The 22856-nt window shown below is 46.5% G+C and overlaps 1 protein-coding gene across 1 annotated transcript in view; it reads left to right on the top strand.

Annotated features, from left to right (window-relative positions):
• Positions 1 to 22856, top strand: part of PPIG (peptidylprolyl isomerase G) — a 776344-nt gene that overhangs the window by 84517 nt on the left and 668971 nt on the right. Inside the window, exon 5 of the mRNA XM_069616162.1 lies at positions 17780 to 17887. Coding sequence (XP_069472263.1) covers positions 17780 to 17887 — 108 coding nt within the window. The remainder of the gene's footprint in view (positions 1 to 17779; positions 17888 to 22856) is intronic.

Raw genomic sequence — 22856 nt, 5'->3', positions numbered from 1 at the left:
TTTTCAGAAATCTCGCAGGCTCTGGTTAATCCTATTATCTCTTCAGCTTGTGCCGAATTGTAGGGAATTCTTTTGCTTTCTACAACGCTCTTTAGGGTAGTGATAGCATATGCGGCAGTTGTTGTGCCATCTGGTAATTTAAAACATGAGCTGTCACAAAATAACTCCATCTGGCTCTTTCTGTGGGGTATCACTTAAATCAACTCTCCCCTTGGTTTCTTCCTCAGTGACCATTAAGCAATCGTGGTGGGGTGATTCATCCTCCCCAGTTTCTTTTATGGTTAGTGGCATTAATTCTGCAGGATTCAAAGCGCTACACCTCACAATTTGGATATGGGGTGCAAACAAGATAATCTCATATCTTGTCAATCTAGCAGAGGTGAGGTGTTGCGTCTGTGTCCTACTTAATAGAGCGTCTATGGCATGTGGCACCATCAAAATTAAAGTGTGCCCCTATACCATCCCTTCCGTTTGTTTCACTGACAAAGCAGCCGCCGTGACAGATCGCAAACATCGTGGTAGTGCGCGCGCTACAGGGTCCAGCGCAGAAGAAAAATAGCCGCACGGCCTATTTCTTCCACCTTGTTCCTGTGTCAAAACCGCCAATGCACATCCTTCACTTTCACACACAAACAGTCTAAAAACCCTCTCATAATTCGGCATACCCAAAACTGGAGCCGAGCATAATGCAGTTTTCAATTCATCAAATGCTTTCTGACGTTCCTCATCACACTGTAAAGGCATAACCGCATCCTTTCTAGTCAAATTCACCAACGGCTTCACAATTGATGCAAAATTACCAATCCATTGTCGGCAATATGAAGCCATTCCTATTATGGATCTGACTCCTTTTTGTGTCTTTGGAATAGGCATACAAGAAATACTTTCTATGCGTTCTGGCGTTGGCCTTCTCCCTTCTTTCAAAAGTAGGTAGCCTAAATAGGCCCCCTCCTTTCGATTTATATTGAAATTTCTTCAAACTAGCTTTATGGCCATGTGCCGCTAGGTGTGACAGTAGTAATACAGTGCTTTCTTTACAAATCTCCTCTGTGTCTGCAGCTAACAATAGACCGTCTATGTATTGCAAGAGTACACAACCCACTGGTAATTCTAGCATGTCTAGCTGCTCTTTTAATGCTCTACTGTAAATACTTGGGCTTTCCGTGTAACCTTGCGGAATCTGCGTAAATGTAAATGATCGTCCTCCTAATGTGAACGCGAACAAATATCTGCTGTCCTTGTCCACTGGAATACTGGAAAACGCGTTTTTCAAATCCACTATACTAAAATATTCTGCTGAAACAGGTATCATTGTCAATATTGTAGTGACATCTGACACTTGAGGAAATTGTGGATCTACTACCTTGTTCAATGCGCGCAAACGGTATGGTACTTCATTGCCTCCTTTTTATAAACTGGAAGAATCGGGCTGTTGCATGTACTGCCTGTAATTTCCTCGATTACCCCTAGTTTCACCAAAACTGCAACAATACTCTTCAATCCTTTCTCACCTTCAGCCGAAATTCTGTATTTGGGAATTCGTGGTAGGGTAACACCTTCTTTCAAAATTATCTTTACTGGCTCGATCTTTAAGCATCCTACATAATTGTCATGCATTGCCCATATACAGGTTGGCACTTTACTTAGTTCCCCTGGTAAAGTTTCGGACATGAATTATGACACAGGGGCATTGTGTGGCCAAATCGTTAGGCACACTCCGTCTGCCGTGCAATGTATAACGCAACCTAATTTTTTCAACAAATTTAATCCCAACAAGTTCTCCCCACAATTCTGTTAAAAGGAAAGGACTATGTTCAGTAAATGGTCCTATTGTAACTGGGACTGGTTTGTACACTGGATTTATGACTGGTGTACCTGCGATCCCTACGGAAACATTCTTTTGCCCTGACAGTGGTATATCTGGAACCAAGTGGTGGTCTATTGAACACTTCTGCGCTCCTGTATCTACAATAAAGCGGTGCTCCTCATTCCCGACTCTCATTTCTACGTATGGTCCTCTCTGATTCCCTGGAATAGACACTGGTTCCGTTCCCTGTCCTGGGCTATCTTATTGGGGAAATAACACATTGTCTGATGTGTAATCATTGCAGTTACTGTAATACATGTTTGGCTGTGTATCAAAAACGTTCCCACTCTTTCCTCTATTTCCCCCACTCTGGTTTCCATACTGTTGATTTTGCTGTCCCTGACTCTGGTTTGGGGCATTTTGGTTTTGGCCTTGGTTTTGATTACCTCCGTTATTGTGATGCCACTGCATACTATTCCTATTTGGTCCATTCGCTCCTGGGTGTCCTCTATGCTGTCTCCTCTGACCAGACCCATTTCTATTCTGCAGATGCGGACATTGCGCTCGCCAATGTCCTTCCTTCCTTACAATACTCACACTGATTTGGTCCCACTGTACCCCCATGCATATTCGAATTACTCCTTCCTTTTGCGTTCCCTCGCCCTCTGTCCTACTACTTGCTGCAGTAGTACCCGTGTTTTTCAGATTTACCCTATCCCTCTCTTCTTTCTCTTTTCCCGCAGTCACTCTGTGCTCATAATATTGGGCCATGTGTAATACTTCGCCCAACGTTTTTGCTTGCCATGCACTCTCTGATGTCATTGTTAGCTCCTGGATTGGATGTTTTAACCCCCTCACATATTTGTCAACAAATAACCTCTTTCCCGCTTCTGAGCCCACATCCTGCCCACTGAAGTCTGTGAATACTTCTTCAAATCTATTAAAATAATCTGTAGCCAATTCATCCTTGCCTTGTACACATGCAGTCAATTTGTCCCATTGAATTCTTTTCTCTGGGACAATTTCTTTTAATTTCTGCACTATACGTGCTGGTAATGCTACCAGGTTCGCTCCTGGTGTCCCTCCAACCGCTTTATTCCTGTCTTCTATTACCAAGTCCGCCCATGTGGCGCCAAAGGCCGTTGTTATCTACCTTCCTTATTTGTTTCCATATGTCTGCTGGCAGAATCACCGGGAATATTAGGTCTATATCACCCATGGTAAGCACGGATGATGGCAGGCAGGACTCTACTTCCTTGTAAAACCCTGCAGGATTCTCTCTTATATCAGGAATCGTCTGCTTTGTTTTCACCTCCTGTCTGGAAAAGGGGACATGCACATATTGGGCGGTGTAATGGGCTGGTGTTACCTGCGCCGCTACATTGCCCACTGCGGGAACCTCTACTTTGGGCACAAAGGTAGGTGGGACCTCTCTCATAGGAAATGCCCCACTTACTGTCCCTCCCCCTTCTCTTAGGTGTAACAATATTCCCAGATCCAGCGATAGGGCTGTTTCTCCTGTCCCTCGCTCTAGTGCTCTTCTATATACTGCCATTATTTCGGGTGGGCTGGCCTTATCGTTTTTTATATCTTTATCTAATAAATGTTCAGCCATCGACTGTAGTGCTTTTCTTTTCATGGGCATGGAATATTCATCAAATATCTCATGTTTCTCCATTGTGGGAATACTGGGATCCGACATCCATCTAAACGCTTCTCGTATACATACTTTTAATTTGTCGCCCCTCTGCACTGACGACATTGAATGTCGTTGTTGTATATATGGTTCTACAGTTTCCTTCCTATTTCTCCCGATGTCCCTACTCCTGTACCCAGGTGTACCAAACATTTCGGCGTAATCATTATTGAATTCATCTTTAAGTTCAAAAAGTCCATATACATATTCTCTCACTTCTTCATCCCTCTCCCTACAACGTGCTAATGCATTCAAATCTAACAATCGCTGCGGTGGTAATTTCCCAATTAACTGTTTCCATTTCTCCACCAAATATTCACCCATGCATTCCAACACTACCTGTCTTTCGTTGCTTCTTTGAAAGTCATACATCGAGGCCAATGCTGCCGTCCCATCATTCCCATCTATATACATCTCTGCCTGTTGCTGCAATTCCACCTTACTTTCTTTGCTGATCGTGCATCCCCGTTGGTCAGTGCCGCCTCTTGCCTGCGGTTTCAACTTCAACCCCGGGAGGAACGGACGGTACCGAGTCTGTGTCTCAGGTGGGAGGTGCAAATGGGACAATGAGACTAGGGAGTGTCTGTTGTGGGCCTGGTTGGCTATTAGGAACTGTTACGTGCGCGGTCTGTGGCTGTGAGAGGGCTTGAGCTACCAGAGGGAGAGCTTGGGCTATGGGCGGGGTTTGGGCAATAGCTACTGACGTGTCTGGCCTCACTTCTGATCTTGGGCCTTGTTTTGTATGGGTCAATATGTTTTCTATCAATTCATCGGCTATGTGTAATTCTCGTTGTGGATATATTTTTTCTATATTTAACTGGTCACGCCTACCTGCCCTTCTTAGACTCAGTCCACTCCTCCTCTTCTTTCTCTTCTGCTACTTCACCTTTCGATTTATGCCTGTGCGCATGCTTCGCTCTGCTTTTAAATCGGAGCATTGCTTCTTTTCTCCAGTCTTTAATAGTCTCAAATGCTGCAGGACGCGCTTTCTTTCTTATCAACACCATTTCCAAGTTATCTATTCTCGCTATCTCAAAACTACCATTAATCGGCCAATGATGGTCTTGTTGCTTTCTGGTTTGTCTATGCCAAGTCTCACAGAATATTATCGCACCCACTCCATACTTCACATACATCTCATACCCCGGCGTTACCCCAGGTGGTACAATCTTCCAAAGATTGTCTACCACAGCGGAAAAATCCTGCTAAGGTGGACAATACCCCAGGCATGTTTCAACCTTCCCCCTGGTTAATCAACCTTACTTAGGGTGTTTAATTTTGCAAAGTCAACTCTCAACCAATATCAGGATTACTTTGAATCGGGGAATGACTCACCTGGTAGATCAAGTCGTCTGTATACTGATGCACCAAATGACGTGTCTGCGTTTCTTGGCTTCCGCCTCGTTTCGGGACCCTCGCCTCCTTGTTCTCTAGCCAGGCACGTCGATCAGGGATCAGATGTGTGCAGATCCGCAAAGTAGTCTATCACTTTTACAGGGCGCCCCAAACACCTCTTGATCCCGGCTCGATCGTCCCGTCCTCGCCGTTCTCTGCCTTACTCAATTACAACGTTATGCGATGGAACAAGTGGGGTCCCTATTCGGGCGCCATCTTGAAAGGGGCCCCTAGGGGTCCCTAACGTCTATGGAAACAAGGCGAGTCACCACACACGATAGATACGCCAGACACGAGGTTGTATTCCCAAAGCTAGGGTTTATTGCAAAGCAAAAGTCTCAGTTGGCCAACTCGGTTTCACGCCCCGCGACGTGTATCTCTAGACCTCGAGGGGCGCAAGAAGTGAATTACGTACATCAGTTACATATATACAAAATGCAGATCAAACAATCAGCTATGACATGTTTAACACCCCCCGCCCCCTTTATTGGGTTTCTTTGAACTTGGTGTGATGATGGACATCTCTGACAACTATGACACCTTCAAACATCGATTCTTGTAACAATTTGCAATTTGTGAGTGCGGAGGCATCTTTCAGTTGTTGAATAGAACACAGCGCTTCTGTTCTTGGAAGCGAGCTACATACGGGGGGAAAGAGTTGCATTCCGGACCTTGCTATCTATTAGGTGCTATTCGTGTCCTGGGAGCCGACACGCTCAAGCGGGGCTCAGCAAAGGGGGGTGCCCCATAAGAAAAGCATAATTCAAGCCTTTAGCTGCTTTATTCTAACATATTCTACCATATAACGAGACTGGCTGGCAGCTGCAAAATGATTAAATGCCCTGCAGCTCTGCTTCAAGGCTACATTCGGGAGGGAGCCGGGCATTCTTCCTGGCGCTGCTCTTGTTATCCTCACAGGCCTGCGGCCTTGTCCTTTTTACGTGGAGACAACAATGTTTTACAGTCGAGCAGTGTAAGCAGAAAATATACTGCGAAGCAATAGGAACAGACAGCAATGAGCAATGGTTAGAAAACAAAATGGCAATTCTTGTTACATCAAAATGGCCGTTCATTGGCAAACTCGAACGTGCATGAGACGGTCGGCCCCCGGCCACCAAAATATGTTTGCGGTCACAAAGTAGAGGTATCCATTTTTCTAGACTGACGGGGTCGGAACCCAACTTGCCCTGGACAGTAGCTGGATGACGGCAAAACAAGAAGTACGGAACCAAGCAGGCTAAATGCGGGAAGTTTCCCTTTAAGGTAGATACATAGCACCGAACTCCACGGAAGTCTGAGGCACAGTGGTAGTGGCAAGTAGGGTGTACTTATTGGCCTCCAGAAACACGCTAATGAGACATTGACTGCAGAAGTCAGATGAGAGACGTGGGAGGACACCGCCCACTCAGAACGCAACTCTACACGCCACCACACAACACAGCCCATTGAGGAAGACGCTCCAGCGCCTGACTGAACTGATGGAGTCACAACAACACAGAAGAGCTGGAACTAGACACGTAGGAAGGATTGCATGATGTCCGTGAAAGGGGCGAGGGCCAAGAGCAAACAACCTACAATGGAGACCTTTGCAAAGGCACAGCAGACCCCCTCAACCCCGGCACAATGTGCAGTGGCGGCTCCCGTGGATGGTACCCCAGAAGAAAACCATCAGGTCCTAGCAGCTGTAACAGAATTGAGTGCTAAGTGGGGTACAGCGATGGCGGATCTACGGACGGCCCTGGAGAACAAAATAGACGCTGCAGGAATCGAAGTCACCCTGCTGAGACAAGACGTTAGGGCGCTGGCAGAAAGGACAAGTGGCCTGCAGAGCGCGGTGAAGACTAACACAGATGTCAGCACAATTAATGCGAAAGAGGTCCACATACTAAAACAGCAGGTTGCTAATCTTGAAAACCGAGTGGAAGAAGCAGAAGGAAGGGCGAGACAGAATAACATCCGGGTGGTCAGCCTGCCGGAGGGAGAAGAGGGCCAAGACCCCACGGACTATGTGGAGAACATGATCCTGCAAGAGATGGGGGCAGACAAGCTCTCACAAGGGTTCACAGTTGAACGTGCACATCGGGCCCTGATGAGGAAACCACTGCCTGGGGCCCCACCGCGGCCGATAATTGAGAACATTCTGAACTATAAAGACAGGTAGAAGATACTGGAGTATTTTTGTAAGGGTGGAACGATAGAAAGAGCATCCACCAACATCACGGCATACCCTGACTATACTATGCTGGTGCAAAGACAGCGGTATAGCTATGTGGAGGTCAAGAGGAGACTGCGTAGGGCTGGTATCAAGTACATGTTTCTGTACCCTCCGAGGCTAAAAGTCTTGCACAAAAGCAGAGCGCTCTTTTTTGATACCCCAGAGGAAGCAGCGTCATGGCTGGATTTGCAGGGCTGTCCGGAGCGAGATGAGGAGCAAGATCGCCAGGAGCATGATAAGTGAGGAGAATGTATCATGAACACTGAGGGGATAAGCGGGAGGGGGAGTCCTAGTATGAAACTTTGGAACATTTGATTGGTATTATGTAGCCTTTGAACTCTATGACCCTGTTGGACTGGAATATAGTGAATAAAATGCACAAGTGAACTGGGTAGCACTAAGCGTGGCAAATTTGGAACAAACAGGAGCAGCAGGATGGAGGCAACCTACCCCCAAGAATTAGTAGTAAGGCGGCCACTAGGGCAACTTCACCCTGCTGAGCCGCGAGTACAGGCTTTTGCCAGAAAGGGCTAGATGCGGGGGTGCTTGAGATCCAGGGATGGAGCTGGGCAACAGTTGGGGAGGGTGTTGTTGGGGAAGGTCAGGGAGGTGGGCGGGCTTGTTGTGTTTATAGTTGGGGGAAGTTCAAGTTGGGGTATAAGCTTACATAGAAGAGTTAAGCAACTGGAGTTGGACTGCATAGGTGGGGGGGGGGGGAAGAGGGACTCTGACATGCCATGGGGGGATCTTAAAAAAGTCACTTGGAACGTCAGGGGGCTCAATAGTTACCTGAAGAGAAATAAGGGTATGCTATGCTATGCTTAAGGAGACGGAAGATAGATATTGCCTTATTGCAAGAGACGCACCTGACACGAGATAAAATGGAGATGATCAAGAGGAAATGGAGGGGAACGGTGGTGGGTTCGCCATATTCGGCTTATATCAGGGGAGTGATCGTCTGGGTGGCGCCACACGTCCCGTTTCAGCTGCTACAGACGCTGGTGGAGACGGACGGGAGGATGGTTGTGGTGAGGGGATTGGTGGAAAATAGGGAAAAAAGTATTGTAAATACATAAGCCCCGAAGCAAAATACTGCGGCATATTTTAAAACGCTGTGTAACAATCTTAGCATGTGTGTGGGGAGTGCGGTGATTTGGAGGGGGACTTTAATTGCGTATTAAACCCGAGGGTGGACAGGTCAGATGGGGGGGAAAAGGGATAGGCCGGCCCCATCGGCCAAGGCGTTAGACACTGCTGAATGATTTTGGGTTAGAAGATGTATGGAGGGCACGCCATCCTCATGAGAGGCAATACTCATTATTCTGCCCCGCAGCAACTGCACACTAGGCTGGACTAGGTCTTCGTCACTCCAGAGATAGTGATGGAGATCACGCAATTTTAATATAAAGCAAGGGTCCTCTCGGACCACTCGCTACTGATCCTTAGATGGCAATGTTGTCCCCCGATAGCAAGAATTCCGACGTGGCGCCTCAGGGCAGAGGCGTTCAGAGACCCCCATTTTAGGGAGGATATGAGGGAAGAGATAGTTAGCTACTTTGAGACGAATACGGGTAGTGTGGATTCAGCGGGTACATTGTGGGAGGCCTTCAAAGTTGTGATGAGTGGCTATAGCAAAATCTAAAGGATTACAGGGAGGGATCCTGGCAGACCTGCAGGAAACTGAGGGAGAACTGGAAAGGGCACTTAGTATCAGATCAGTGTCTTGGTTGGTACTGTTTTCTCCTCTAAGACTGCAGCAAAAGTGCGCAGGGTACTGGGAAAGATTGTGTAACCTTAACTATAAAGTATATAGAGGCAGCATGCGGGAGGAGATAAACCAGGAAGGATTTTGGCATGGCTATATAAGGGTGAAACCCCTAGACCCCCCCGATTTAGATAACAAGGGAAGACTGGAGGGTGGTGGATACCTAAGAGGGAGTTAATCAGGAGTTTGCAAACTATTATGGGCTGCTATATGGGGATGATGGTGAGGATAATCGCACAATGATAGTGGAAACATTGGAAGACCTAGGAATTCCGCAGATCAGTGCTGAGGAAAGAGAGGAGATGGATGCAGCGATTGCTTTAGAGGAGCTAGAAGAGGTGGTGAGACAGTTGCCAACTAGTAAGACCCCGGGGGCTGATGGACTCCCGAGTGAATTTTATAAAATATTTAAAGATGAGGTGCTCCCCCCGTTGTTAGACATGTTGAATGAGGCGGATTAGCTAGGCAGACTGCCAGCGTCACTCAGAGAAGCGATTTATAATACCACTTCCCAAAGCTAATAAGCCAGGGCATAGCTGCAGTTCTTATAGACCCCCTGTCGATGGTGAATCAAGACAGTAAAATTCTGACTGCCGTTTTGGCAAACAGATTAAGGAAAGTCATAGGCAAATTGATACACCCTGACCAGACGGGCTACGTCCCTAATAGGAACAAATCCAATAATCTAGAGTCATTGAATATGGAAACGAAAGTGAGGACGAATTGGCAATTGTCGTTGGACGCATTAAAGGCCTTCGACTTGGTCAAATGGCTATGGTTGTTGGTGTCCCTGGCTGGCTATGGGATGGGTCCAGGATATTTACAGTAGGCAAAAACTCCTGAACCTATAGTGAACCGCTGGCCAGAGTTAAAACAGGGTCAGTGGTATCGGAAAGGTGGAAGCTCCGTAGGGGAACCAGACAAGGCTGCCCATGGTCCCCCATGCTCTATATATTGGCCCTGGAACCCCTAGCGATCTATTTAAGGCAACAATATGACATGATGGGCATCCCTGTGACACCTGATATCATTATATGCAGATGACATACTATTGTATTTGCGATATCCAGAGGAAAACCTCCAATATGTTTTGGAGGTGATGGGAAGATATGCGGGAATGTCCGGTATAGCGGTGAACCCTCAGAAGTCTAGCATGTTCCCATTGGGTGGATATAAAGGGATCCCCCTGAAACAATTGCCGGTGTTACAAGTACCATGGGCAGCTAGCACATTTCGCTTTCTAGGAATAGACCTGTACCACACAGTGGAAGAAGAGCATAAGCAGATGCTTCACACCACGACGATTGTAAATATGTACACTTAGGTTGTCTACTGTTCAGTGTAGATATCTTTCATGAGACAACCGGCATTGTGCATATAGTATTGCTTATATTGTATATTTCTGTAACTTATGCCTCTTCGGAGTGATGTTTCTTTTTGATGTTCCCACCACTGTAACCACAGCTGGACCTCATTCCTTTGTATGTAACTAAGCTTTGCAATCCTCTTGATGCCTCTGCGCCTGGCTACCCCCGGGTTAGGTGCGCAATATAAATAAATAAATACTAAATAAGCACAATACAGAAGTAGCCATTACAAAAATTGAGAATTGCCTGCGGTTCTGGGTAAAGCTGCCCTTAGCAATGATGGGACGTAGTGCAATGTTAAAGATGGTGGTCTTGCTAGGCTCCTGCACTACGTTGGGAATATCCCGTATTTGATACCAAAGAAGTTCTTTGGTAGACTGGCCAGCAAGTGCAGGGACTTCCTGTGGCAGGGTACACGAAATAGTGGCCCTCTGGAAGCTACAGAATTTTTATGAGAAGGGGGGGGGGTATAACATTGCCTAATTATCAAGTTTATTATGTTGCAAGTCAGCTGCAATATGTGGCCAAATGGCTGTCAGAGGATGTGACCTCTGAAACCAGGCTGTTCAGGCAGGACTGTGCCCCATTTTATTTGAAGGAGATTATGTGGTTGCCCCAAGCAGTAATGGATGGGCGCCCAAAGATGATGGTGCTAGGATGGAAGATGTGGCGAAGGGCGTGTCAAATGATGGGGCTCCCATGGCCGTGCTCCCCTCAGGTACCACTGGTTGCACTGACGGGTGGAGAAGAGCAGCTAAGGATGATAATTAGAAACCACTGGGAGCCGGCTGGTATAGCGACAATGGGGGATATTTGGCGGGAGGGGACCATAACCGATTTTGGGGAGTTGGGGACAGAAACTGGGTTACACACTGGCCGGTATATCACGTACCATAGACTTGTGCGAAAGATTAAGAGAACGTGGTCCGAACTGGTGCTTGAGGAAGAACCAGATGCTTCTATAGACATAATATATGACATAGCAGAGAGGCGACACGAGATATCTAGAATATACGAGATGATGATGTCCAAAGTGGGAAAGGAGGCGGTGCAATTGAGACTAGAATGGGAGGAGGTAGTAGGAACAACCATGGAGGACGGGATGTGGGAAAGTGTCCAAGGGTATCGCAAGAAGGTGTCGAGGAACGCAAGACTTAAGCAAATGCAATTGTATATTACACACAGGGCGTATCTGACACCCCAGAGGATAGCCAAGTTCAAGAATGCAGGACGACCGGCATGCCCTAAGTGTGATGAGGAGAACGTGGGCATGGTGCATATGTTTTGGTCATGCCCGGTTATTGAGTGCTTCTGGGGTGAGGTTGCACATAAACTAGCAGAAAAGGATATCGAGATCGTGGTGGATACTGTGTGGGCCTGCTTGTTAGGGGAGTTCCCTAGGCCACGGAAACCTAGGCATGTAAGCAAACTGAAAGATCTGGCATATGTGCTTGCAAAGAGGAGAATTGCAATGGGGTGGAAGACGTGCCACAAACCATGATTGGAAGTATGGTAAAAAGACCTGCATAAATGGGCGGAGGCGGAAACCATGGTATGGCAAGAAGCTAGCAGTGCTGGGGGGGGGGGGAGGAGGAAACTGAGACCCTGATGGCCTGGAAACTACTGATAGCAGAACTATTTGGGTCAATGCAAGACCCATCGGATCTCACGGAAAGGAATGCCCCATCACAAGATGCAGGAATAGAACATTAGTAAAAGTAGGCCCGCAACGGGGGGTGGGAAAAGGGAGGCAGTGAACATGATTGAATATGTATAATCGAAATGTTATTGTATACACTGCAAGCTTGGTTTGTATTGTTTGTTTAAATATTCAATAAAAATGTTTTTAAAAAAAAGTTTACCCGGGTTAAAATGTCTGGTGAAGAGCCCCTAGGCCTTGTGTGATGGGCTCCACCCAATTCCACAGAGGATTCTGGTGGGAGTCGGGGATTGTGCAGGAGAGACTGATTTACTTTCAGAAGCAGCCCCCTCACCATCCCCCCGCCTTCCCTCCCTTTGGAAACCCTTGAATGCGTATATTATTTATGTGGTAGCCTTTCTTGGTGTCGTCCTCCTGGTCTTCACAGTGTGCCTCCGACACCTCGATTTTATGTGTCCATTCAGCAACTACAAAGCCCTCTTCACATATTGTTGTTGCCGTATCGTTGACCCTGCTTTAAGCTTCCAGCATGCACTTCTATAGCGCTGAAATATTGTGCAATAATTCTGCTGTGCTGTTGTGTATCTTTTGCTTAATTTTGCTGAGCATGTCATGAAGGTCAGCCTTGGTGAAGAGCTGAGGGTAGACCCTGGTAAGTATCGGAAGCATGAACCTGTGCCGAAATAGTCTCTGCCTTTTTAGCTTTGTCGGGGAGTTGAAGCATCGTGGCAATGTCCACGTGTTTACTGCCCTTTGGTGTATTTGCCATGGTGCTTGCTCGCTCCAGCCAGGGTAAACTGGCGACAACTTTAATTGAACTCCAGGGGGTCATCAAGAGAAGCTAAACTAGACCCCGAAAGACACCATAAGGATTTCAAAAACTCATTCCAAACACATCTCTGCAGCTCCACTAGATGTCATGTAACAACTGAGCCAGTCAAAACCGGGCCTCCAAGAAGCCGGGATTCTCGTCTGCGTGCAGCAGTGCTTGGGAGGGGCTATGTAGTCTGAGGCCAGCCGCATAAGCGAGGCTGCTCCCTTTTTTTTTTCCCCTGCTGCGTGCACTCTGGGAGCATACCTGATGAGCTCTTGGGTTCCCAAACGACCCACCCACTCCAGGGCCTCCTAACCAGCCCTCCTCAGTGTTTCCAAAGGCCTGCCACCCCTCTGTCAGGGCTCCGGAGAGTCCTCTCTTCATGTACCTGGGCGAGTTTCTTCACAAACCCCTCAAAGAATCTCATTTCTGTGTGAAGTGCAGGAAGTTTGATGGAGGTTCTCTACCCCACTCCGCATTCCTCCAGTGCCATGGTTGTTGCTGGGCAGATTATGGGAGACTTCCTGTTCACTATTGGACAACCCTCTTCAAGTTTGAGTGTTGCATGCTCCCTTTATTGGAGGGCTAAGGACACCGATGAAGATTCGAAGAGTACGACCCAGGGACTCTGGAGAACTGCTGCAGGAACCAGCATCCGCTGAGTCAACTCTCTGGTCGCAAGTCTAGGCCTTCTGTTCGACAGGGGAGACCTCTGAATCATTCCCTTTTAGTGTTATAGGACAGTGATATACAAGTGAAGACCACCTCACTTTTGTGATTTAACACAAGTAAATTACAGAATTTATTTCCATAGTTACTTAATTTCCATGCAAATGTGTCTTTTAAAAAGCTTAAATTAAAAAAATATTTTGAGACGGCGACCAAATAAAATGATAACTTGCCACTACAGCCATTCGGCTCCTCCTCAGTTGGCCGTGCAGGCATGTGAACATCAAAAACAGTTCACCATGGTTTCACTAATCGCTTTGTCCTGCTCATGGTTCTTCAACCTTCCAGTACTGTTGGAACATGCATCTTTATATTTGATCTGCAACCCACGGATCCAGATTTGTCCGCTGCAAGAACTTTCTTGTGGCCTAATGGCTAGAACTTTCGGTGCGTGGTCTTTCGGGCTGTACTGCAATGTTGGAACCCTGCTGAGCTGATATTTACAAGAACAGGAGCCTGTTGTATGTTCAAAGTCTCACTGTCCTGATGCTGAGTGCCTCCTGACCTTGCCCAGGGCCAGGGCAATATGTGAGGGTCTCTTCTTCGTCATGGGTCTGATTCTGTGTGCCCCAGCCAACTGCCAGAAGTCTCCAGGGGAACCAAGACAACCAACTGTGATTGCGCTAGAGTACGCGACCCGAATACCCTGCACAGTAACAAACTGTTTTTAAGTGAGGTTTTGTACCACCCTCTGATGGCACTATAACCACTGATCTTTATGAGGGTAACACACCTGCCAAAAGAAAGCCAACCTCTGTTAAGGTAGGTGACTGGGACAGAGAGACAAGGCAGAACTCTCAGATGGGGGTAGCAGTTTGTCACAAAGGTACAATTGGTCCACACACCCCTGGAAAATACATCACTGATATACTGAAAAATATATATTTAAGTATCCCATATAACAATCTGTATGAAATAGGTACATGGGGAGTAATACACAGTATCAAAAATAATCTGATTGTACAAACCGTAATGTCTATGAAAGCACTCTTTGCTGTCTATATGTTGGCCCACTACCAAAGGTAATCACCCAACATAAATTAACATGGGTAGAGGCAAGGGGAGTGGAAAACAAACCACAAAGCTGAGCAACCGCGTAAAGCACGTTCAAGGCCTGCACAATTTTGTAAAGTGTCTTGAAGACCCGACCCATCCCTGGTATATGAAGGAGGCCTTATACCTGGTGGTCTGCTTGTACCGTTGAGCCTAACTCTTCGTCGCAGGCAGAGAGGGCTCTTCGTTGCTTGGATGCAAGTCAAACCCTGACATTTGATCTGAACAGGACTACAGCTTTTGGCTCTTCAAAGCTCTCGTTTGTGTTGTATGGTGGCATTTCCCACAGTTTGTTGGCGTCCAAGGAGACACCTATTTGCTGAATAGTCTGCTGCATTGTGGAGGAATGCAGAATCCACAATTCCTCTCCTCCAAGAGGCTTGCATGCTGTGAGGCCCAAAGTGGCCTCCGTGGCCTTTCTGAGAAACATACCTTGCAACGTCATAGCCAGGGAGGCAACCTGAGCCTTGCTTGCTGCCTTTTGCATACACTACTACATTGATGCTAGCTCTCAGGCCGACACATCGATTGGCCAGGCAGTGCTTCACTACTTGTAAGGCCAGATCAGTTGGGTTATCCACCCCTCCTGTGTTTTTGCTTAGTAGACTCCAAAGAGTATAAAGAAGTTGTTGCATGGGACGTACGATTAAGTAACCGTACTGACTGTTACTCCCTCCTCCATATGTCATCCCACCTTCCTGGCTAAAATCAGAGCATCAGTATGTAAAGGTTTATTTTGCAATGCTGAAAATGTTATAGATAATAGTTTTATTAATACAACATATTGCATATCACAATTGTTAAACTCTTCCTTAATAAAAATAAAATCACTTGTGTATTGGTAAAACACAAAAATTGAATGACATTTGTTTCACCTGTGGTCTTAATCACGCTATAAGATTCACTACCTTCCACACAGTTATTCCAGACCAATTGTTTATTTCCTAGCAGTATTCACTCAAATTTTAACTCCATATAGGAACATCAATTTCTTAATCTTCAATTATTAATCGGGTACGGCCCGATTGGATGGAATGGTGCTGACTGGGAAGATCTAGGTGGGTGCTGTGAGGAATCTGAGGACCTCCTCACTTCTTTCCCCAACATATCCTCCTCCAATGTGGCCAGGGAAAGGCCATCACCTATCAAATCCTGACCCTGGGGGTGGATATGCGAGGGAAGATCTAGGTGGAGGAGACTTTGGGATGAGGCACCCTTGGGTGAGACACCATTTCCCCCAGGCCTTTGTAGGGTACTACCGGACCCTTCCCTGTTATTTTGATAGACGATCTCCCTGAAAACACCATTCAGGTACTGGGATGAGATCGACAAACCAGAGCCATATATTCTCCCTTTATTAACTCATACACACACAGACACCACTCTGGTACTGGGGCAAGGAAGAGGGATGCCGAGTACCAAGATCGTTGTGAGTGAAAAAACATAACCTGCACCTCAGGCCAGTGTAAAGTGGAACGCTTGCACGAGAGATGGAGGTGAAGCCAGGAAGAAACGTGCCTGAAGCACCTATGAGCTGCAAAGTCATTGCAGCGGATTGTGGCGGGAGCACTGAAAAGGTCTCTGGTAGCAGAGCTGGTCTGCATATCTCCTGGACTCAGAGACTCCCTCTCCGTAGAACAGAGGCAGCAGAGAACCTGGAGGAGAGGCACGCCAAGCTGGGAGCAGCGACTGCCACATTGAGCCAGCCGCCGCGTATAAAAGCACCTAGAGACAGCCTAACCAGTGAGTCAGAGAAGCCTAAGTGACTCCGGGACACTGTGGTGCAGAATGCATGGTTGCTGCAGGTCGGGGCACTCGCGAGTGAGCGAAAGACCATTTGGGGAAATATGAATGCATGTTAAGTTTGAGCTAAATGCTTTTTGATCATTCGGATATCACAAAACTGAGAAAACCGAATGAAGGATTTGGGAAATACCGAATTGTAAAAATAGATGAAATGACGACAAGGCCAGAGAAATTATAATATTTAAACTTGTGACTACACCCAGGAAAAGGGGTACAAGTTCCCAGCAGGAGCGTAAACTGGGAATTTGATGTTGGTTGACACAAAGTGACTGATTAAATGAAAGGAAGTTGTTTTGAATACCGATTGGATTGAAAGTGATTTGGAGCAATTCCCTGTTAAAAAGGAGCTGTGTAATCTGAGGGAACCAGCATTGAAGAGCAACACAAGAATATTTGAAAATGTGTAAATTGAAGGAACAAGCAGTGGCAAAAGCCCTGAGAATATTTGAAAGTGCATCAAGTGAATGGTGGCCAAACAAGCGGTCACAAAGCATCAAGAGGATGTGAAATAAGAATAAGTCAAGTACCACTGTGAACTGAAACAGTGGCAGCGTGCCTGTGAAGAAGAGGCAAGTAAGGTGTGTCGGTTGTGTGACCTGTAATGGGTGGACCTTGTGGTCCGACAACTGCGCCTAGACCGAATACACCCACTTAATGAAAAGCTTGTGATTGAATATAAAGGGAAACTTGTGTAATTTGAAATTAAGGAACTGAACTCTAGGAAATTGGTGAAAGGCAACCAAGCCAGAAGACCTGGGAGGTATCCAAAGGAATTGTTGTTTAGGAACATTGACAGTCTTGAAAGCTTGGGGAAGGGAACCCCTCCTTTTTGTAACGTGAATCTTGGGGAAGGGAAAACCCCCTTTAAAACCGAGAGCTGGAAGAAGCTCTGAACTTTTATGTGAACGCTTTTCATTTTGAAGCTGACATCCCTAAACATTGTATATTAGATGTGAGGGCAAGTGTAGGTTTTGGGCCCAGACAGACATTTGCTTTAGACCTCCTGACATGGACAGTCATTGGTTTAATTTAGGTTGGGAAATCCCACCTTAGCAGGGGGCAAGTTAGGCCAATTACCAAACCGCCTTTTTATTTAATACGTTTCTAGCCCTAACTTTATTCAGTTGTCTGTCTACTTCATGATAACTTCACAGTGCAAGCCGGGGCATAGTGCCATGCATGTGTACATTCGTGATACATATTCTGCTGGAAAATGTCTCTGGCCCTGTTCCCCATGGATGTGAATGCCCAAGAGTACAGAGGAAAGTAGGGGGCGGCTATGTGTAACTGTCACTATGGTGAGTAACTTTTTTTTTTTATTACCTGAAATTCTACTAGGTCATCTACTTTTATTGACTTTCTCTTTTCCAAAATATTAATTTGTCTCCACATACTTAATCTGCATGACCTTTATATATTGTGAACAATTGCTATCAACTAATTACCATTTCATGTTTTTACCCTCCTTCCAGGTGAAAAGGGTGTGGGAAAGAGTACCCAGAAGCCATTGCATTATAAGAGCTGTCTGTTTCACAGAGTTGTCAAAGACTTCATGGTCCAAGGTGGTGACTTCAGTGAAGGTAATATATTATTTTAAATGTTGAGTTTGAAGTACATAGCTTAATTTTCTGCCACGTTTGAGCATTTCACTTCTAACTTTGTTGGATTTTTGTACTATGCAGAATAGATTTTTTAAACCAATATTACCTCGTATCAGGCAGTTGAGTATTGATGCAGTGCGGGCATGTTGGTTTAGACTGTTGCATTATGTGCAATTCTGTTTTCTTTTTACATGTATATGATAGAATTGTGGTTTTTCCTTTTTTACTGTGCTTTTTTACACTTTATTTTTTTCTTTCATGTTTTATTATTTTATTTTTGCTTTACTAAGTTTTTATTGTGTTGGTCCAATTGAACATTTCTCTTCAATCTCTATATCTTCAGTGTTAAAAGCCATCTACTGTTTTACTTGCTTTGTTCGTTTTCTATATGGCTAATTCACTATAAAAAAAAGAAAATAGGTTGCATAGTGTTGGGATGGATTTTCTAAATGCTGCTTTCCATCCGTATGCATCTATGGAAACCCCCACTAACATTTTGCTGTTTTTGTACCTGGTCTGACTTTTAGAGAGATGTAAGTCTTTTTACTCGCCTTGCTAAGCTGCCCTTTTTTTGAGGGCACCGATGATCCCCTGTGGCCATCAGTGCAGGGATCTATTTTCTAATTTTTGTAATTGTTGGTTTTAAACTTGAACTCTTCACCTTACAGAGCAATACAGTAGGGATATTTTGCGTCTTGTGACAAATCCAGGGAGTTCATCCCTTATCCCAACGGGGGGAGCCACTCTTTTGGGACAAGCGATGTGTGCCTGCTACGCAACAGCCTCACTATGGGGGGGGGACAGGACATGCAGGATCCCATTGGGGTGGCCCTCACCCCCCTCTCCCTCTGGGGACAAGGAACAAGGAATTCCCAAGTAGTGATTCCCTTCACCTCCCCGTATTACAAAGTCCCAAACATATATTATATGGGAACTGACCAGGGTTATCCATTACCAGGGCGCCTTTAAGGTGGATAGCTTGGTTTCAGACCAATACCGGTTACCGCCTATTGGTGAAACTCCGGACCAATGGAATCTTGTCCTCTGTTCTAGGGAGGAACCTAAATACAGCAGCATGCTAATCGAGAAGGAGAGGATCAGCAGCTGGCATGGACGCAGGATCCTGATGACAGCCCACAGAGTGCTGCCGCTCGAGACAGGTATAGACTCCCGAGCAGATGGGAACCACTAAAAAAACATAACACCGGACGCACTGTCCTCCTGTTCTGCCAACTCCAAGAGACAGAAGCGGCACTTCAGAAGAGCAGACAAGATGCTCAGTAGCAGAAGCACGAATGTGGAATTGCAAAGGCTAGAACCATTGCCTTTACTGCAGAACAGTGCCACTGTAGCACAGGTACGCTGCAGCAGAGAAGCAGTTGTAAGACTGTGAGGCTGCGACCGTACCCATTCAGGGCTGAAGGTAAGAATAACCCAGAAGGGGAGGTGGTCGGGGGGGCGATTTGGCTGTTCGGGTTGTGAGAAATCCAACTGACCAAGTGGGCTGAGCAAGCTCAAAACCCAGACTGGGCTAACGGGTAGAGTACTCCAGGAAGTGGTCAGAGAAGCAATCAGTGATACAGCTGCGTGGGCTACGGGCAGGCGCAGCAAGGATAATGATTTGAGTACCCCAGTGGAGGGTGAGGGATACGACAAATCCGCAAGGCCGAGCCGACTCCCAACCTTTTGCAGACCGAAGTCTGAAGCAGCCTCTGTCTTACTGCGTCACTGGAGGTGCGGCTTGACTTGCACTCTGCACTGTGCGCTCTGAGGTACTTTTCTCTGGTGCTTGCCCTCTGGTGGTCGGTGTATGCTGCGAGTGAGCGACCCCTCCATCCCCGCCCCTCTGGTGTAGCGAGAGGCTGAGGCTCCCGAGGCCATAACGGAACCTGGTAGCTGTTGCACATAACTCCGGCCAGGCGCCAATGCCTGCACCAGTGTTCGGTACGAGGTGAGTGGGGGGTGTGAGGTACTCCAGCACCAGCGTGAGCATCTCCCATACCAGCACTGACACCAACACTGATACATGGTATATTTTCGGGCAGCTTGTAAGCTGTTCAGCATGGGAAAAACGTGGCTGTAGGGGTCATGTTGTCCCATGTTTGGTGTCATGTCTCAGGATTAAAAATTCACCACGGTGTAACGCAAATGAAGAAGGGTTAAAGACACGTCTGAGTGCTCGGTAGAATGTCCGGCACCACTGCTCCTGCTATTACACCAGTGATTGGGAGTGCCCTCTCAGTCTGGCAACGAGGGACTTGCTCACATGATACATCGAACGGAGGCCATAACCATTGTGTCTCTGCGCCTATGTTCGTATGCTGGCTAAAACGGGAGTACACCAATCACTAACCACAATTTATGAAGCTGCAAATCCAGAATTGGTCCACCATTTCTCTAGCAGCCCCTGGCATGGCAACTCATTCCTCATGCTGTTAATGCAGCTAACTTAATGGATTGCTATCAATCCATTTTACGTGAAATTAAGTCCTGTGAATTGCAGATGGTGGAAAGCATTTGAAACTACCCGTAGGTACACAATTGTGCGTCAAGCACCTCGGTCTATAGTGTCAGCGAGTGGCAGTCAGTGACCTAGTGCGTCTACTTGCTAGCCCTGTAGTCCCTCGCCTTTCTCCACGGCTACCCAGAGGCTCACCCTTTGGTTCTCCTGATATTGGCACCCCCGGGGCATCTTTTCTGTCCATTCCCACCATTTCAAGTGTTATCGTGGATCGCTCTTTGGAATTAACATTGGGGGCTCTTGACGATCTTGCAGCGTTTTTGGGCCCAGCTCACGCTCCAGTCCCAGCCCCAGCTGCAGCATTCAATGCAATCTAATCTGCCTGGTGAAAGCATGCAGGCGGGGTGCTAGTCACACCTGGACCTGGACTACCTGGGTACGTGCACAGTAAAGTCTGTAACGCAGTCTATACCAATAGACACGCACCCTGACATATGATGAGCTGATGGACTCCTTAATCGAAAATGGCCCGGAAAGAATTCTGTGCAACTAGAGCTTTCTGGCCAATTGCATACATCGATGAACAAATGCCTACCATGATCTGAGTCTCTCTCTGTGCTCACTCATGTAGCTAAGGTCAAAAGACCTAGCTTAAATGGACAAATGCTTATAATCTGCTCATTGACCAACATGATGGCGGAATTTAAAAAAAAAGTCTGTTCCGAGTCTTTGCCTGAGCCTGATGCTAGCGTGGAACAGGATACGCAACGATGAACATAAGAGTAAATGGCCCTTCGAAACGTACTGCCCTTCTAACATCGTGTCCCTGTTCTGGTCAGACAACCAGAACATTCTCTAAATAGAATGGGGATGGAGGAGGGGGAGGGGGGTTTGCTCGGAATCCAGCGGCATCTAAGTATTTCCCTTATTCCCCTTCCAAGCTCTCAGCTGTTGGCTGCCTCCATCAAAACTGGAACAGCAGTCTGCAAACTGTGGGACACACTCACTGATATCTCAACTTGCAATGCTACAGTAGGCTTCGAAACCCAGGGACTTGCATTCAACTGTCGACCCATTGTTGGGCTGCAGAGAGAACAATCTAATATTGTGCTTCAAGGGTTTAACACATGGAAACAAGAACTCCTATAAGAGAATGCTAGTCAAAGCTCTGACTGATGTTCTTGGAGTAAATTACATCTCCTTTAAATTGTTGCCCTGTGTGCGTATTCTCTCGGATTGCATGTATTGCAAGGGTTGTAATGTCCGTTTTTCTTTTGCAAATACCCATCTCTGTTCATGCATCTTAAACTGCTGTGAGGTACTGGCGGATAAAGGTATTGAGGTTTATAGGGATACAAGGGCCTCACTCTTGACATCTGTATGACTCTTGGCTTGTCAGTAATGGTGTTTCAAAACTGGTTGCGGCTTCCAGCCCTATAGGATCAGACCCTCCTGCTCTCTCTAGCTTTGCAGACTGTCTTTATTATAGATCTGAATTGGGGAAAAGCTAGAATCAAGACTGACTCTGCCTTACCCTCCAGCGGCCAATATCTCACGACAAGTCAAGGAGACAGTATACAGCTTTGTTCAACACACTAAGCCCATCAGTCATTTTAGCAGGAGGCCAATTAGCCTATAGACTTAGCAGTCTGGTATGGTCCAGCTATACTGTGACTAGCACTGGCATGACTGATTGTAGAGGGAATGATCTGTCCAATTTTCAAGTATTCGCTGTACGTCTGCTAAGCTGGAATGTGGAACGGGTGGCTAACAAACTACAAGATAGCGATTGGTTATATTGGCTAAGAAACTTCGACATAATGTGTTTTCAAGAGACATAGCTGTGCGATGATTAATTGCTGGTGAAATATTTTCCATACTACTGGATAGCGGTTTGTCCGGCTAGCCCTGCAGGTGCTGGCATACTCTGCAAAGGCCTAGCCACGCTGGTACGGTGCACAGGGAAGTTGGGGCCCTTACATATTGCCACAAAGTCAGACCAAGTTTTGCTGATATCCGTTGCAGATGACTATAAGGCAGACTCCAAGCTCCTTATAGGGAATATCGATCTTCACCCAAATGAGGATATAAGTAATATTCCATCTCCCAATGGATGGCTGGCAGATCTTTAGTTAAGAGAATCGAGCATGATCATGGTAGGTGACTTTAATGCCAAACTATCTGTTTGGGGGATGTCCTCTGTGAGGCTGCTACTAGAGGATGCAGCGGGGATCCCAAAGAGGAATAAAAATCTGATGCCTGGTGATCCATGTGGCATCCTACTAGACTCTTTCTTGAATGGTACCGCCATGGTTGAATTAAATGGGTGGTCTGCGGAGGACAAGTCTTCGTCCCCCGAAGTTTACCTTTAGCTGTGTTGGCAGTAACTCCCTAATTGTCTATTGCTTGATTGCTAATCTTTTTGAAGGGTGAAGCATTTTGAGGTATGCCCCTGCCCAGAAAGCGACCATGATCTTGTAATTCTGG

The sequence above is a fragment of the Ambystoma mexicanum genome, chromosome 9 (genome assembly GCF_040938575.1).
Source record: "Ambystoma mexicanum isolate Mex_15411 chromosome 9, UKY_AmexF1_1, whole genome shotgun sequence".
Taxonomy (NCBI): domain Eukaryota; kingdom Metazoa; phylum Chordata; class Amphibia; order Caudata; family Ambystomatidae; genus Ambystoma; species Ambystoma mexicanum.
The sequence above is the reverse complement of the archived record's forward strand: the minus strand, read 5'-3'. Positions and strand labels throughout refer to the sequence as shown.